The 18,376-nt window shown below is 39.0% G+C and overlaps 1 protein-coding gene across 1 annotated transcript; it reads left to right on the top strand.

The window, feature by feature from the left end:
* The first annotated feature begins 12,941 nt into the window (after positions 1 to 12,941).
* On the top strand, positions 12,942 to 18,078 carry LOC146471773 (uncharacterized). The gene is made up of 6 exons (XM_085120337.1): positions 12,942 to 13,098; positions 13,211 to 13,300; positions 14,771 to 14,938; positions 15,487 to 15,588; positions 16,354 to 16,540; positions 17,430 to 18,078. Exons 1-6 carry the CDS (start codon positions 13,096 to 13,098, stop codon positions 17,540 to 17,542), a joined length of 663 nt encoding a protein of 220 aa, XP_084976463.1. The 5' UTR covers positions 12,942 to 13,095; the 3' UTR covers positions 17,543 to 18,078.
* Positions 18,079 to 18,376: the final 298 nt, after the last annotated feature.

Genomic DNA, 18,376 nt, shown 5'->3' with positions numbered 1-18,376 from the left:
AGAAGCAAATATTGCATTGTTCTCTAAATAAACAAATCTACTTATCCATATCTCTGAAACATTACATCTAAACCGAGTTGATTGTTGGGCAAGTTCACAGACATACAGAACAACGATGTTTTTTGACTATTGTCGGTGGGATTTGCGCGGGGATTTGCGGCGGAGACGAATGCACTAGCTTCTCAACTTCCGTCAAACCACTCCGAAGCAGTGTAACAAGCATACAAAGCATCACAATAAGTCCTTGAAAGTTTCCGGAGTTGAAACAGAAGTAGCATTGATTTTGGACAAGAATGCGGTTTTTTAAAAGTTAACGAATTTATCGGAGATGGCTGTCTGCCCTGTTCATCGTGCCAGGTTCAGCATAAAAGTAATTTTTGCACCACCCGGTGGTTGTTTCGGGTCACTCTGAAGCAGCTGTGGAAAGAGGCCGCACTGGAAAAGAAATATATTTATGCCAATCGATGAAGTTATTAGAACTTTCAAAACAGCACGTCCCAGTTGGCTCAGGTAAATAACCAGTTATAAGATGTACTACCAAGCAGGAACTGTATCCAATGAGTTTTGTATTCTCTTCATTCTGGTGATACGAGAATATATGACCATATATGAAAGAAATCATTTATTTGAACGACGGAGAGAAATAATTAATGTTGATTATCGTGAAAGTCATTTTGTTACTTATCTCTTCATTCTGTTGTCCAATCCAATTGATAACAACCTTTATTTCATGACTCGCGTGTGTTATGGATTGCGCTTATATTATATAAGCCAACATTCCGGTCTTTGTTTAAAATAGTTACGATGATCCTTGAGAATCCAAACATTTAAGTGTCCTCTGAGCCTATTTATTTGATCTTGCATCAACGCATACAGGGGCAATACCAAGATAATCGATGAAGAATCTTCTCTTGACAGAAAATAGTCAAATACATGCGGTAGAAGCTGATATATGAGTGATTTCCCATATCCTGTAGGAAGTATACAAATGGTATCCTTTCCTTCAAACACGACACTTTTTAAAGCTTCATACTGCGCTTCTTTCAGAGAAAACTCAGCTTTGCCCAACTTCTCTAAAGCGAACTCTAAAGCACAATGAAAGTGATCAATAGCAGCCGCCATTTTCTTTTTCCATCAAACCTCACGCAGGCGCAATCAAACCGGAACCAGGATTTGGTGGTTCCGGTTTTGGATTCTGCCAGAGCGTCAATCTCGTACCCAGAGTCCTCAGGCTTTTTGGTCAGCGGGGCGGCGCCAGGAGAGACTCTGGGATAACAATCTCGTACCCAGAGTCTTCAGGCTTTTTGGTCAGCGGGGCAACGCCGGGAAGACTCTGGGGACATCAAATTTTATTACCGTAGGATTTCTGCGGTGAAACAATGGAAACCGTTACGGAACAGCCAATCAAAAAAATTGAATTTTTTCGATGTCCCCAGAGTCTTCCCGGCGTTGCCCCGCTGACCAAAAAGCCTGAAGACTCTGGGTACGAGATTGCTGGGATAATGGAATTTCTTTTCCCAGAAAACGTGGGATTCCGGTCTTAGTGCGCATGCTTACGATTAAAACGGAAGTCAAATGCCCCAAAAAGGCAGCCGTGTTATTGTTATTGGGCCTGAAGGTTTTATCGGGTCTTGAAAGTGTTCGAGAAAGCCAAAATTGATTTTTCCACGCGATCAAAAGGAAGTAGATTTTTTTCCCGTAAGAGCGGATCAAAGCAACTGGATTTTTTTTCATGTAAGAGCGAGCGAAAGGTGGACTTGATTCGACGTTGCTACAACAGACAAGTAACATATTTCTTTATTACTGTTTATACTTACAAATAAAAAAGGAACCATCACCTCTCCTCTCACAGAACTGAGCAGCTGACTGTGTATTGAATTTATGTTCAAATTACCTTCTCCCCTTCCCTTAACAGTTTACGTCCAAATGGGATTCAATGAACACATACATGTTACCATTTGACAATAATTTAAATCACCTCTTAATATTAGTACTAGTAATATTTACTGTCGTAAATTAAGGTTTTTTTTGTCCCAAAAATTGTTAATTTTATTAGACTGAATTGTGTGTACGCTTTTCTTAAAGTGAATTTAAGAAAGTCATATGTGTTCGAGTGCAAGCTAGTACAATTTCAACATCAGCATATTTAATACATGCCATGAATTCAAGAGCAGCTTTGGAGTTTTTCTTTCTGAATCAACATTCCTTTTGCCTAGCTTTTGGCAAAACTGATAGAGAGTGTTCACATCTTGCATGCTTTTAGTGCTGTAGAGTTGCTCCCAGGTATACTAATAATGTATCTAGAAATAAAATGAAGTAGTATAACAGAGATTGGATAATTGTGTCAACAGGCTTTGAAAATAAGGATAGTGAGTTGTGTTGAGGTTTAATTTGTTAACTATTCTGCCTTACCACAGAGTAATTATATGAGAACTGTATGGAGAGTGGTGATCATGCCACCTCTCATCAGTAAATTGGTTATAATGTGATTGTTGAGCTAGACTGTTGATAACCTGACTATATTATATTTCATTTAGTCAGTAAATGTCTATACCGTGCATATAATCTCCTTAGTCTGTTCTTGTATACATGTAATCAAGGTAAAATAATTTAAAACTATCTTATGTGAGTTCTCTTGTAATTTTGGGTGCAGTGTAGGAAGCACAGCGAAGGGGTCGAAAGATTGGGGAAATTGTGTTTATATTATAAATTGAAATAATTTTGGTGGGTCCTGACTTCATCTGGTTGTGGAGTGCACACTTTAAGTAAGAGCTGAGTCAGATAGCTCAGATACTGACACACATTACCTAATGTATTCTGATTGATTAGGGCACATTACTGGTAAATTGATAATTGCTGAGGGATTTGCCATTTCTTTTGAGTACTGGATGGTGATGTGATTTGGTATCACACGTTTAATTGACTTCAGGCTAGGCAAGGGAAGTATTATACTCAACCAACACTCTGCTGAATTGTATAATATAATCTCCTCTCTGATCTTGCAGCTCTTGCTTTGACGACAGATGATTACTATTGTCAAACTCCCCAATATCCTGAATGATTGGCACAGTGTTGTGAGACCTTTGCTGAACTGTGTCAATTATCCAGCACTTGTGGGAATTTGTGGTCCCTTGACAATAATGTTAGCTATAAACTAAAACTGAAAATTGTCAAACGTGACTCTTATTTCAAGCCCTTCCTGGGCTCTGATTGTCTATTAGGCCACAATGTAAGTCATCCAGCATATTGCATAATGTTTGTGGGACTGGACCAAGCCTTATCAGCTGCATCGATCAAATGTCTAGAACAATAGAAATACACATTCAAAATAATAATTCAAAATCATTTAAATTTGTCATACCATCAGTTACAAAACTATATCTAAAAAGATGTTTCAAATTTCTTTTTAGCTGGTTAGCAGAAAAAACAATAAGGCTATAAGTGATGTTTCTTTAACCCATAAGATAGATTGAATAGTAATTCTTTTTTTTTGGGGGGGGGGAGGGTCTAACAAGCATTGACTGTAAAACTTCATGTTTCATCTATAATCACTCTATAATTAACAGTTTTGTTAACAAATTATACTTAAGAATTCTACATACTTGATGAGATAATGGTTACACATAATTTTATTAGTTACCCCTTAACAGGGAAGGGGAAGGGAGTAAAGGACCCATATTGGAATCCTTGAAATGTTCAACATATTTTATAGACTTGTCACTCTTTAATAAATATTGAATGCAGTTTTTTTGCAAGCTAGTATTGTAGTGTCTGAAAGTTTTTCTTTTGTTTGATTATCAGTGCAAAATAACAATAAACGGTAGGATTCACTGAGAAGTATAATTTTTATGCTTAAACCTGCTGGCTACCACAAATTTCTTGCTAATATTTACTAGCAATAATAATTACACGAATGAATATTATTCAGTAAAATTATTCAGTAAAATCCATCCACTGCCAAAATAATCATGTCAGTAAATTTACCAATTACAAGTGGAGTGTTTGATAAGGATATAATTATGATGAAAGTGGTCACTTTCTGCACAAGGCTGTGCAAGCATTATCTGCAGGTCATATGCCACACAAACTTGGGGTACTTGGCTTCCATGTTTATGTACAACGGGTACACTTGCAGTGGAATGAAATCGAGCAGGGGCCTTCTCTTGTATCTCCTCAATATAATAGCGTCCCAATTGAACCCTTTAAGGGAAGACTTGGTGTTCTTCCTTATAACATATAGCACAAGTCAGAAAGTCACACCACCGCTCATCTATTTTTTTTTTTCAACAACTGGTACTTTAGGCATGATTGCACACTTGTCTACAAGGGAACCCACAGTTTCCTTGTCTCATACTTCTTCAAATATGGAGTATTTGTATGTTTTGTCAGATGAAGGGAAAAATAATATTTTAAAAAAGTTAGATTGTTTTTACTTACATATTAATGTCAGTACATTAACAGAGTACAATTAAACTATCATTACCTTCAAATTTTTGCCATCTTTATTTTAAACTCAGTGTACATTATTTGTTTAGTTATAAAAAAACTCCAAGCAATATCTTATGTAATAACTTTTGTATATCAGTTTTAAGATTGGGGAGGCTTAATATTCATAAGCCTCATGGTATCTTTTATTGAGCCTGATCCTCTCCACTACTTGAGTTTTTTTTTCTTTTATTTGTTTGTCTGTGTACGTGTGGGAAATAAATAAATGTAAAGATTTTAAGGTACTTCTGCATTTCGAAGTCCAGCTTTAGGCTTCAGTATATTTATCTACACATGTTTTTTGACTGGTCAAGTTGGGTGACTCTTCACTGTCACAGTGTGTTGACTTTCTTGCAGAGAAGATGGTTGTGAGTAACAGGCAACAAGTCTTTATTCTCAACTGCCCCTATATACTGTAAAAGTAAACTTCAAATCTGTATGTACTATTACATTTGAGATTAAACTTCATCTGAAGGTAACCTAAAACCACGGCCTTATACACTTTTTAGGACAAATAATTAATTGTTCTTATTTTGCACGGAATATGGAACAGTGAGAAAAAAATCTGACAAAATTTCTCAAAACAAAATCTCTCAAAATTTAAGAAAAATGTTCAACACACCATTACCTCCGCCTGAAATGGCAAACTGGCCAATGGGCCGTGACTGAAAAAAGTGAAACTTTTGCTCTCGTGTGCGGCGTTTGATCATCGTGAAGATGTCTTCAGCGTTTCCCTTGTGGCAAAACCGAAAGGGAATTAATCGAAACGGAAACCTGAGATGGACTCCACTCCACAACAGATCAGTCATCTCCAAATTTTTATCCACAACAAAATTTATAGATGTTAAAGAACTTCTCTATTTTTCCATGATAACCTTCACTAGTAAATAACATGTTCGAATTATTCACAACGTTGACGACACCAATGTCCTCTCTATTACGTTTAATGTTTCCATACTTGCGAACGGCTTCACCAATTCGTTCTCCTACCGCTTTTTCTCCCAAACTGACCAATGATATTTTTCCGAAAATAATTTTTCATAACAGCAACAGTAATCAGTTTAAGCTGTTTGCATTTTGCCGTGATTTACCGTCGTATGACAGTAGTGGCAAACTTCCTACGATAAAACGGCTGATGTTTAGCCGGCTAGAAATTGTTTCACTGACATAATTCAAAACCTGTCTTTGAATTGGAGTGTTTCTAATTTTTGGTGTGAAAAAAATAAAATAAAATAACCGTGACACACACATAAAAATTACAAAACTCCGAGTTTGGCATTTCAAATCTCCCTCCAAAACAAGGAAAGTTGGTAGGGGGGTTTCCGGTTTGGTTAACTTCCGCAAATGACCAACGGACTTCCTGTCGGTCTTCCATTGTTATGCAGACGACCAATCAAAAAAATGATATTTTTCCATTATCCCAGAGTCTCTCCTGGCGCCGCCCCGCTGACCAAAAAGCCTGAGGACTCTGGGTACGAGATTGGGTACGAGATTGCCAGAGCGTCCGTTTCCCGTTCCGCTGGACAAGGGTAACGAAGGCTCTGGGTACGAGATTGTTAAACAATTCCATACATCATGGCCAACGCGCAGGCGCACACGCGCTGAATCTACAGTCTTAGGCGTCGTCCACACGTATCCGAAAATTTGTGAAAACGCAAATTTTTTTTTACGAATACGGCTTGCGTCCACACGTATCCAGCGTATTTTCCGGCCGTATCCGGAAATTTTTGAAAACGCTCTCCAGAGTGGAAATTTTTTTATCCGATACGAATACGTATACGTGTGGACGGTCGTATCCGGAAATTTTCGAATACGCTTTCGTCATTCTCTTGGATCCAGTCTTCACGGCGAGCATTATAAACAAACATGGCGTATAGCAAGGTTGTAGCTTCTTTGTTAGTTGCTCTTATTTCTAGTTTGATATCATGCGCTCAGATAAGTGCAGCTGTGATAAATTTACACAACCAATACATTATAGATTGACAGGATGTTTTGAGATTGTTTTCAATGAACAGTGGGCATCATAAAGTTAAAAAAAGAGCGAACCATCACCGAAGGCGATTCTGGCGCGACCCTCGAAAGACCCGGTAACTTACCGGGCCCGATAAGTATATTTTTAAATACTTTTTCGCCTACTACACGCAGTGATTTCATACATGGTTCTTGAGCAATGTTTTTATAGGATTATAAGATGTAAAATTTAGTATTCAAAGCTAACAAAAATTGGCTTCTGTTAAGAAACATTTTTCACCATAATCACTTATCGGGCCTGGTAAGTTACCGGGACTTTCGAGAAACGGGCCCCAGGAAGGACAAGCACAAGGTGGGACAATTTTATCAATGGCAGTATGATCGAAGAAGAATGGAGAGAGAATTTTAGAACTGGGCACTAGAGCAAATCAGAAAATTTCCGGATACAATCGGATACGTGTGGACGGCTGAAAACGATTCGAATACGCTGCGTGTGGACGCGAAAATTTTCGCATCCGCAAAAAAATATTTGCGGAAAAAAAAATTTCCGGATACGTGTGGACATGGCCTTAAAATTAATTCTCAACAAAGAAAAAAGTGGAATTTTGCCCTACCTTGATTTATTCGTCTTTCCCAAGTCAGAACGATACAACATTTCTACGTTCCAGTCTAGTAACAATCCAACCGTATTATTGTTGCTTTTGAACTTTCCTCGCGGTTCCTGAACAACTTTATCATTCACAATAAATTCCGCCAAGTTCGCCATACTTCGCTTCTTGTCATTGTCTAGCCTTATCCGGAATGTATGTACACATTCTCAACTTGTCTCCCTCTCAGAAGCGCTGGTCAGTTTCCAAAAGTCGCTTTCCAAAGTTTAGATTCGTAAGCTTAATTTCATCGCAAATATAATGTCTTACGAGTTGTATTCGTGGTTCCCAAGCAGGTTAAATATCGGTAAAATATCGGTTTTCCTTAGCCCGTGACATCTGAAAGGACCGACGAACTGAAGAGTTTATCAACCTTTTCACCGTTGTAAACATCGGCCGCCATGTTAAAATTGTTCAGCGTATGTTCAGCTTACATGACAGATTTTTGCTTTACTTCTATTTAAAGTGCGCTGTACAGCTTTTCCAGAGGTTTCGGGCTTATTTCAACCAAACTGTGACTTCGCGTGACAAAGTGGTGTGACAAAAAGGCTATTGATTGCGCAATGACGCAATAACAAGAAAACATTGGTTTTTCTTCTTTTGAACGTGCTTTTATTTCAATATTTGTTAAAATAATATAATTTTATCGCTTAGTAGTTAATTCTACGGTTTTTACGTATTTTATGAAAGGAAAAGAAAGACTGCCTGAGCCCACACATCGAGCCGCTGACTGTATGAAATTGTACGCCATGGCGGGACATATTTTCAGTTTAGCCATTACGAGCTAAAACTGGAAATTAGTTTAATTAAAAATTTAGGTCTGGAATGGGTGTCAATTCAGGGGTCAGGAGAAATTTCACGCTCTTATCAGAAAATGGGTAGGGGAAAATTCATATTAACGAAATGGCTACATCAGCAGGTCGAGCAGTTATTTATCATTAGTTACTGTAAAGTTTCTATTAAATTGTCGCGTTACTAACTTACTTGGCATGGATAATGGTTACGATAAATGCAAAATAGTCAGTATTTTACCGACTGTGAGTTGTTTGCGCAAACGTCGGGACCGAGTCTTTGTCGCCATGCCGACAGGCGAGGCTCACTCGCGTGACGTCTCGAAGCTTCACTTGTTGCGTCGCGCTTCTCGAGAGAAAAGAGAGCCTATTCCAGAGGGAGTCTACGGGTACGAAGACTATATTATCAATTCTTAACAACTAAACACTAAAAGAAACCTTGTGGTTTGCTTTAACAAGATAATCGAAGGTAAAAAACGTGTTTTTTATATATTGACATGATTCAGAGTCATTGCATAAAACTGTGTGGCGCAGTGAACATAATCAGGATTATTATAAGAAATCTTTTTCATTAGGACTGCTGAATTGTGGAACTCGTTGCCTTCTTGCACTAAGCAACTAATTCACTCCCCATTTTCAAGACTAGCTTAATTAGTATCTAATTATCTAAGCTTGTATCCTATAGTCCAGCTTTTTTTGTAGTAGTAGTAGTAGGGGGTCAGATTGCAATAGGGACGCAGGTTCGACTTCTTTCCCCCGTCACAGCCTGTATTTTTACTGTATTTTTATTGTATTTCGATTGTATAATATCCTCAGTGACGAATTCATTAAATACTATAAGGGAGATTCCTTGCGTGGCGACCTTCAGCTGTTCCAGAAAAATGGCTGAAATAGGGAATTGTGGAACAGATAGGTCAGTACTTCATGTAAGGCTCCGCAAGCTTGCAGTCCAGAAAACATTTCTGAAGTTCAACCCATTTATTACGGTCTAATCTGGCGATAATTTGTGGTCCCGAAGTCAGAAGTCATTTCCGGTCTCCAGGATCGTTTGACGAACGGTATTTTCGTAATATGTGCTGTAGCAATCTCGTACCCAGAGACCTCAGGCTCTTTGGCCAGCGGTTGGTCGCCAGGAGAGACACTTGGGTACTGGAATTTTATTACCGACGGATTTATGCGGTAAAACAATGCAAGCCGTTACGGAGCTTGTAGAGCAGCCAATCAAAAACTTTACCTTTTTTCGAATTCTCCAGAGTCTCTCCTGGCACCTACCCGCTGAGCAAAAAGCCTGAGGACTATGGGTACGAGATTGGTGCTGTAGTGAAATCGATGAAGGAAGTCACGTTTCAGGATGTTAAGAATTCCGGAAGTCAAGAACGATCCGAAACGTGGAATAAACAGAATATCACATTTGATACAAATTCACGCAATGTTTTTTTTTCTTGATGTTGTTGAGTATGCGCAATAGTGCAATCGCTGTTCAAGAAACTTTGTGATCCGATATCGTGAGTTCTGGAAAGAAAGGAGTGTCGTACTTAGAACAAGAAGACTTTTGCACCATTTTTTTTGCTTGAAGTTTAGTTTTCTCTAGCCACAGATCACTAGTGATCTATATATGCAGATTACTGTCTATGTTTTCATTAATAATTCAGTGTTCTTACAAATGTTCCTGTATTGAACCCCGATTTCTCCCGAGACCCACAATCAAAAGCATCTCCGTGCTTTTTAGAAAGACCATTCTTTACCGAGTATAAAGATGCATACACGTGACTGATTTCCGTCTTCTGATAGGATAAAATGGCCATGAATTATTAATGAGTTTTGAAGCATTGTATTATAAGTTGTTTAAAGGAGAAATTCCAGTAGACCTGGGGACAGGGAAGACTCCACGTAAACAGCTGAAACAAGGCCAACGCTGAGAGAAAATACTCTTCGCTGCTGAAACCGGCGATGGTTTCCATGCAACCAAAGTAACTACACATATCCTTAATAGGTTGCACATAAAGTAATCCGAAGGAAGGAAAAACGACTTCTCTGAGAATTGAGAATATGCTCTTTGCTGTTGGAATGGGCGATGATTTTCACGCAACCAAGTTCTAATAGAATTGGTGCACGTCTTTTAAGAAAGCGGAGAAGATGAATTCATCGTGGAAAAGGAAAAAGAACACGCTCTAAGAAATTCTGAAATGCCCTTTGCTCAGTGTTAGAATGGGCGATCATTTAAACACATCCAAAATAAAATCCACCCTCAAATCAAGTTGGTGCACGTCTTTTTGAAAAGTAGAGAATATAAAAAAGTACATGCTCAAAGAATTCAGAAAATTCTCTTTGCTGTTGTTGTTGAAAGGGGGACATCTTTTATCTAACCAAAAAAAAGTTCCTGCTGCAGCTTGAGCAGGAAGGCTGTACATTACAGCGACGCTTTGTGCCGCTTTGTGCCCTTTGTACCACTTGACGAATCTTATGATCTTGCTGCTAGCGGCTGGATATTAGACATCTCTATATTACGTCAGTTCACATGTTCGCTGAGGGACTGAAATTGTATAAACTCTTGATAACACATAGCAAGGACACCATATATAAGAGACTGTATCATGAAACCTGTCTCACGCGCGCTTACCAGGTAAATCGTAAGGCAAAGTGCTTTCGATTCAGCGGTCCCACTGGAAATTATTTCAGCATTAGCTGAGAACTGTTGGAAAGTTAAAAATGTTTTTGTGCTTTGATATTTCCAAAAGGTTTGGGTCCGGTTGTTCGAAAGCCGATTAACGTTAATCGACGATTAAAGTTAACCGATGTTTTCAGCTTACTCGCTAAATATGTTCTTAAAAGCCAAGTTTAAGCTAATGGTAAAGAAAAGTGTTCGTCAAAACCGAGGGACAAAAACCATGGTTCAAGTGGTCCCTGCACTATTCAAGAGTTACATCTTTAAAAGCCTGGTTTCGATAAGTCTTTTGCCTTGTCTTAAAGGGGCAGTGTCACATATTCTAGTGTCACTTTGGATCGCCAAAAAACATACTTCAATTAATAGAATCGTTAAAATATTGGTTCAGTTTTGTTAACAATAACACTACTAGTGTACAGAAACTAGTGTCAATCATTTCTGTCTGCGGATGGCTAGGATGGAAATGGATTACAACTTGAAAAAATTGGCCAATTTTTTCAAGTTATTCTTGTGTATTTTAGAGAAGTTGCTAATAACTAATTATAGTTTGTTCTCCCCAGTCGGGGTACAATCGCTCTATTATTTTATTCGCAAGAGCCGATCAGAGATTTTCAAGTGGGTGCGATTTAAGCAAGCGAAATACGAGAGATTTGGCGCAGTTTTATGTCGTCTGCAAAAGTCGTATATTAAGTACAATCTAGGGAATTTCAAACAGTCAATGAAGCAGTGGTTGATCATAAAGTATACAACTTGAGTCTGAATAATTTATCTACACTAGTTGGAACTGATTCCATGAATTCAACCAGAAATAGCATTTATTCAAAGTTAAAGTGCGGTAATAAGTACATCTTTTGCCCTATAAAATGAAACGTAGTTCATAAAAAATTCTTTCAGTAACAGCATTATAATTCATCACTTACAAGTAAATACAATTCTTGTTAATAGTAATCTGTTTATTTACACTGCATGTAATTCGCGAAGCACAATATTGAATATTTATTTGGTCTCCGATTTTCTGTGAATAAATACATTGTTTTCCATCAAAATCAACGCTCTGAGCTCAATATTTTTTGTTTAACTACGTCTTAAAGTCAAGGACATAGGGAATACACTAAGATGAAAAGTACCTTTGAATTATATTCACACGCGGCTTGCTTCAGTCCGTTGGTATTTCTGAACACTTCGCCTGCTTACATTCTATTGCCCAAAATTCTGTTAAAAGGCGTAAAGCCAGCGATACCTCTGTTCTAATCACCATGCCTGTTTAGGTTTTGACTCAAGCGTCCCCCATCGTCTGTCGGTTTCCTCTGGCGTCCCGAAACGACTGTTTTTAAAATAATTCTTTTGGAATAACAACACTCTACCTGAGTGGAAGAAGCGTTAACCTCTTCCAGGTCTCAAGTGAGTGTGCGATGTAGAAATGCTTGGTTGTAAAACCGCTTTTTGTCGTAAAGTTCGTAGCTGGCTTCTCCGTCCTTCTGAGAAAGCGACAACTGCATACTTTACTACCCCTCCCTAACGACAAATTGTGTCAAGCACCCAGATTTTGGGTGCCACGTGACAAAAGGCAACCAGGGTCGTTTCTCGAGGGAGGAAGAGAGAGGACCCTGGAAACGAGGTTGAGTGGTACAATCCTTCCTTGGAACGGAATACAGCCACAGAACAGAATCGGCTCAAAAAACTTGAACAATCGGATCATTTTCCATTCAAGCTAAATTAAAAAAACGAACAAAGAAACAAACTTTCCAGTACTCCGTCAGTCGCTATTGACGGCTATAAAAGAACAAAACCGCGTTTTAACAATCAATCAAATATTTGATAATAAGTATTCCGTGTTTGTTCCTGTGGTTAACATTACCGGTGACAACCATACCTTAGGACCGCCTTTGACGAACGAGGTTTCCTTACATCTCATTCTGTCGTACGTGACGCACTTACACATGTCAGTAAACTTGCACGTGGGTAAGCACGCACGAAATCTGTTTTCCAGCACGTCGCACGTGACGCACTTACATATTTTAGTAAACTTGCCCGCGCACGCACGTAATCTGTTTTCCAGCATGTCGCACGTGACGCACTTACACATGTCAGTAAACTTGCACGCATCGTGGGTAAGCACGCACGTACGCACGTAATCTGTTTTCCAGCATTTAGGGTAGAGCAAGCAAAATAATATTTTGTCCGCTACCCTGCATAAATTTGAATCAACAAATTCGCTTTAAGTTGCACTGAAAAGTTGCACTTTAAGTTGCTTCTGCTTCTTTGCCCTATACAGAGTGAAAGCAATTCCTTTTTTTTTCTATTTATTGTTTTAACAGTGATTTTCTGGGTACTCTTACAAATGCACAAAAAAAAAAAGGGTTCAAGTGGGGATTGGCACAAAGTTAGGGAGGGGCCAAAGGCCCAGGTTAAATACTTAAACTTCCAATTGACTTGGGCAGTCTGTATTCAACTTCACTGAGTTGCAAGTTGGAAAACTCTCCATTACAAGAAGAAAGAACTGATCCAGTGCTGTTCCTTTCTGTGAGAAGCTGACATGGTAAGATTACTTGAGAATTATACACTCTACTTGCAACTTTCAACTGTTTTAAAGTTTTCGCGAATGTACACAAATGAGAACTTCACCTGAATTTTTTTTTTTTTGAACGCAGGAGTTCAAAGTGCTCGTTCTGTGCTTTGCTTTCTTTGTTGCGACCGCATCGGGAGCATCTCTTTGTAAATGTACAGAAGAAGAGAAAAAGGTAAAAGTAATTTCTAATTCTTCTTCGTTAATTTTATCTTTTTTTCAATTTACCAAAGCAATGAAAAGGAATTTGATCGAATCATCGTATCGAGCTAACGGTATGTATTCATTTTGGGAAACCTGGCGCCGGTTTTCAAACAACGAAAGAGCGTTCGAAGAACTTTCGGCCAAGCCAGATAAGACTCAAATTTTGTTAATGTCCATATAATTTTTCAGTGTAAGGACGAAATCCTAAAGTTTGACCATTTAAGGTGTTTCAAACTTTTGAATGTGTGGATGAAAATGAAAGCTACTGAGCAGTACTTTCCCGTAGTTCCGTTCAGGTCAGGAGCTCTTTAATAAATCTCTCGAATAGTTCGCTCAGCTCGCTAGAAAAGGAGAACCATCATCACCTTGCATCCTTTTATTCCACCGAGAAAACAAAAGTAGTCCTGAATGTGTGGATGAAAATGAAAGCTACTGAGCAGTACTTTCCCGTAGTTCCGTTCAGGACAGGAGTTCTTAAATCTCTCGAATAGTTCGCTCAGCTCGCTAGAAAAGGAGAACCATCATCACCTTGCATCCTTTTATTCAACCGAGAAAACAAAAGTAGTCCTAAATGTGTGGATGAAAATGAAAACTACTGAGCAGTACTTTCCCGTAGTTCCGTTCAGGTCAGGAGCTCTTAAATCTCTCGAATAGTTCGCTCAGCTCGCTAGAAAAGGAGAACGATCATCACCTTGCATCCTTTTATTCAACCGAGAAAACAAAAGTAGTCCTGAATGTGTGGATGAAAATGAAAGCTACTGAGCAGTACTTTCCCGTAGTTCCGTTCAGGTCAGGAGCTCTTAAATCTCTCGAATAGTTCGCTCAGCTCGCTAGAAAAGGAGAACCATCATCACCTTGCATCCTTTTATTCAACCGAGAAAACAAAAGTAGTCCTGAATGTGTGGATGAAAATGAAAACTACTGAGCAGTACTTTCCCGTAGTTCCGTTCAGGACAGGAGTTCTTAAATCTCTCGAATAGTTCGCTCAGCTCGCTAGAAAAGGAGAACCATCATCACCTTGCATCCTTTTATTCAACCGAGAAAACAAAAGTAGTCCTAAATGTGTGGATGAAAATGAAAACTACTGAGCAGTACTTTCCCGTAGTTCCGTTCAGGTCAGGAGCTCTTAAATCTCTCGAATAGTTCGCTCAGCTCGCTAGAAAAGGAGAACCATCATCACCTTGCATCCTTTTATTCAACCGAGAAAACAAAAGTAGTCCTGAATGTGTGGATGAAAATGAAAGCTACTGAGCAGTACTTTCCCGTAGTTCCGTTCAGGTCAGGAGCTCTTAAATCTCTCGAATAGTTCGCTCAGCTCGCTAGAAAAGGAGAACGATCATCACCTTGCATCCTTTTATTCAACCGAGAAAACAAAAGTGGTCCTGTTGAAAAGTTTCGAAATGCTGCAGACTGATCATCTTAAATATTTTTCCCTTTGCAGGATACATTGTCGAAGTACACTGTTAAAATGTACGATGGAAATAAAGAAGTCGATGAAACAGTTGAAATTGACACCGAGAAGGAAACAGAGTCCTTCCACATTGCAGACAATGGCGACACCAGTCCCACTTCTCCAGGAGAAGTTGATATCGTTTACGATTTCAAGAAGGTGAGTGACAGGGAGGAAGGGGGTTGGGCTGGACGGTATTATTTACAAAATTCTTTTCATTTTACATTCTTACCTTTCTTTTCCTTTTCCTCTCCTTTTTTCATTTTTTTTTCATTCAGTTTCTTTTTCTATCCTTTCATTTCCTTTACTTTCTTTTACCTCCTTTTTGTATTTTTCATTTCTTTATGGTTTTAAACTTTTCAATTTTATTGCAATGTTTTATAGTTAAATTGTTTAACAAATCTCTTCTTCTACTTTCTCCTTCCTCGCTATTAATCAACAAAACAAACCCTAATTAGCCAACCTGTATTTCATGTAAGTACCGAGTATTTTGTGTTATTTTATCTTTTTGTGCAGTGTAATGTTTTGTATTGTGCGAACTAAGTTCAAGATAAGTTGTTCAATAAAATCATCAAAAAAGAAGACTAGGTTATTCCCTTGGTTATATCTGAAACAGCCATAGGCTAGTGACTAAAACTAGACTTGACATTTTCATGCTCGCTTATGTGAGGACCAACCATTTTTTGGTCTCTTACCTCTCAACATAGAACTTGGCCTTGTACCGAGTGTCCAACAAGAAAGCTTGTTATCTGCGCAACTCTACTGACAATCTCCTGAAACCAGAAGACCTCAAGAAACAGCTTGAAATGGTGAGTAAACAATTTTAAGCTGTTGTTCAATCACTGAATGTAAGATTGACGTCCTTCAGTTGACAAGGCATTAACAAAATAGTTGTTCTACAAAAGAATTTGACCTTCTTTGATTTTGCTGTGTTGCCAGCGGATCTCTATGGATTTACGATTCACCCTCACGTGAAAACCAATTTCGTAGCTCGGTCATTTTTTACCTTTCCGCCCACAGTTGAATCCCCAGGGTAGAAGAAGGAGGGAATTACTTAAGTGTGTTAGTGATGGTGAGAAGCGAGAGTGCCCAATCTGTTAGACCCCCACAAATTTCAGTTTGGCCAAAGTAGAAAAGGCCCAATTTATAAAGAGAATGTGCGACAGTGCTTAGTGCTAGTACTACGGACAAACTGTAACGTGTCAATTAAACGCACAGTACGGTAAATTAGCCCTAAGTATCAACCACTTGAACTTTGCAGGGTGAAATTCAAATCTTTTATGGTGGTGAAGGCGGTATAAAGTTCTCATCTCGAACGCAGAGTCCTGAGGCTCTTTAGCTAGCGGTTGAACGCTTGGAGAGACTCGGCGGGGAAAATTGAAAATATTAAAAATATGATTGGCTGTCCTGCAACGACTGTGCCTGTCATAAGCTTACATTGTTTTACTGCAGAAATCCTGCGATGAGAGTTTATAAGGCTACCAACCGCTAGCGAAAGAGCTTGCAGAATGAAAATTTGAACGGCAATATCCTGTAAGGACTCATAAACTTCTTGTTGTTTTTTTTTTCTACAGAAAGATTCTCAGGGCCCCTTTCGGAAAAAGCCTAAACATATTGATTATGTGGTTGGCGGAACTGTTGATGATCGCTCGATTTTGAGTGATGAAATGGCGGCCCTGTGTGCCAAGCTGCCCATTTATCGCATCCAGCTGGAAAGCGTTGCTGAGGTTGTGGAAAAGCAAAGTGAAAGCCAGCTTAGCCGTAAGTTAAACTGTTTCTCTCTACTCAGGTGAAACTGTTTGGAATATTTACGACTGTAACTGACAGGACAAAAAGGCACCTCATATGAGCCTTGTCAAAAGAATTGCCCACTTCCCGAGATCTCGTCTCACCGCTGTTTCTTCTGTTCAAATTTCGATTTGTTCATATGAGAAGGTGGGCGAGTTACCAAGATCTGAACACTCGAGGCCGGTAACCGGGACGAATCAAAAATGTCGTATTAAAGCCTTTATTTAGGCTCTAATAAACAATTCCGTACCAAGCAAGACTGCGAAGCAGATGGAAAAACTTTATTTGAATGACGTTTTTATGTTCGGCCTGTGGTTGCGCGCTACACAGTTGCCCAGTGATTTTGACAATCGTTCAAAGGAAGAGAAGGCTCGCAAAGCAAAAGAATCGCATCTTTTTTACCTCGGTTAATTACCGGCCCATATGAGCGTTGGTAGCACTAACCGGGCCAGCCTGGTTACAAGCTCATATGCCGAACATATCACCGCTAATACTAGTGGTATACTTGTAGGAGGTTCCCTCAATCGTTCCGGAATCATACGCGTTTTCTTGGCCTTCCATTGACAAGACAGTAGAATCCACTGTATTTTTCCATTGTGTTAGAACAAATGAGTAAAGAAAAATTAACTTCCCATCCGTTTTCTGATTCTTAAACAGGTGCTCAGTTGAGCTCCTTTGTCGTATGGAACAAGTAATTCAAATCATATCTTCACGGGTTTCAGTTTCAGCGCCGTTAGTTCTGTTGTGGTCTCAAATGTTCTCAGGCCATAACAAGTAAATTTCTGTGTCCTTGCAAACTGCTTATTGGCCGACTTTCATGATTAGGTGCGCAGCTAACGAATTGTTTTGTGTTATTTCACAGGAGAGAAACGCCACCCCCATACCACCACGGAAGCCCCAACCACAAGAACCTGCCGCACTGTCACCATGACAACCCCCGATGGCACAACTGTCACAATAACTATATGCAACTGAGCTAAAGGAACTTGGACTTCCCACTACATTATACGTTGATTTGATAAAGGGCCTTTTATGATTTTGGAAGCCATTCAATGTCAAACCAAATAAGAACAACACCGCAATTTATTCTCGTTACTAGCTCTCGGAGCATGAGAAGCGCCAAAACTAAGATATAACAGATTTTAGTTTATGTGGTTCTCAGTAGTCGGACAGACAGACACGTAGAACTTTTAAAATAGGTTCTAACTTTAACATCCCACACATTTTTGATGGAGATTAATGACGGGCATATGATGGACGTAAATAAAAAGTTCGAGTTCAGATCAAATCGGATCGTATTGATTGTGTAAGTGTTCAGGAAGTTTAATTTGCTCGATTCGCTCTTATGGCTTCCAAATACTACGTAATGAATATTGTCACTTAGGATAAATGTACGTTAATTGTTTAACAGGACAGTAAAACTGATTCAAGGCAGCGCTTTTGAGAAGATAAACACGAGTGCATTATTGATAGACAAAGTAGTAAATAAAGCCGCTTGCAAGTTAATAATATTGTGTGTGCACTTTGTTAATCTCGCGTAGGGGACTCTGGGTCAATCCCTCTCACACGACAAATATTTCCGATACCAACCGAACTGATAATCTCGTGCCTTCTCCCCCCTCCCCCTCAAAATATCATGTATACCACACCTTGCCACTGAATCATTGTCGTGTCCTTGAGGGGTATAGAAAGGACACGTAAAATATATATCCCGTGTCCTCCCCTTTAAATCTTTATCTTTCGAGTATGTTGGCCACGGTGTTTATACCATTTCAGATACGATCATCATCTGAGATTACACACTGTTCA

The sequence above is a fragment of the Pavona decussata genome, unplaced genomic scaffold (assembly GCF_977016875.1).
Source record: "Pavona decussata unplaced genomic scaffold, jaPavDecu1.1 SCAFFOLD_102, whole genome shotgun sequence".
Classification (NCBI taxonomy): domain Eukaryota; kingdom Metazoa; phylum Cnidaria; class Anthozoa; order Scleractinia; family Agariciidae; genus Pavona; species Pavona decussata.
Note: the sequence above shows the minus strand (reverse complement) of the source record. Positions and strands in the feature narration are given on the sequence as shown.

Excerpts from the sequence above, each read along its gene's own strand:
- LOC146471773 (XM_085120337.1), top strand. Across the intron at positions 14,939-15,486 it reads TCGTTTACGATTTCAAGAAG|AACTTGGCCTTGTACCGAGT; the intron begins GTGAGTGACAGG and ends CTCTCAACATAG. Across the intron at positions 16,541-17,429 it reads AAGTGAAAGCCAGCTTAGCC|GAGAGAAACGCCACCCCCAT; the intron begins GTAAGTTAAACT and ends GTTATTTCACAG.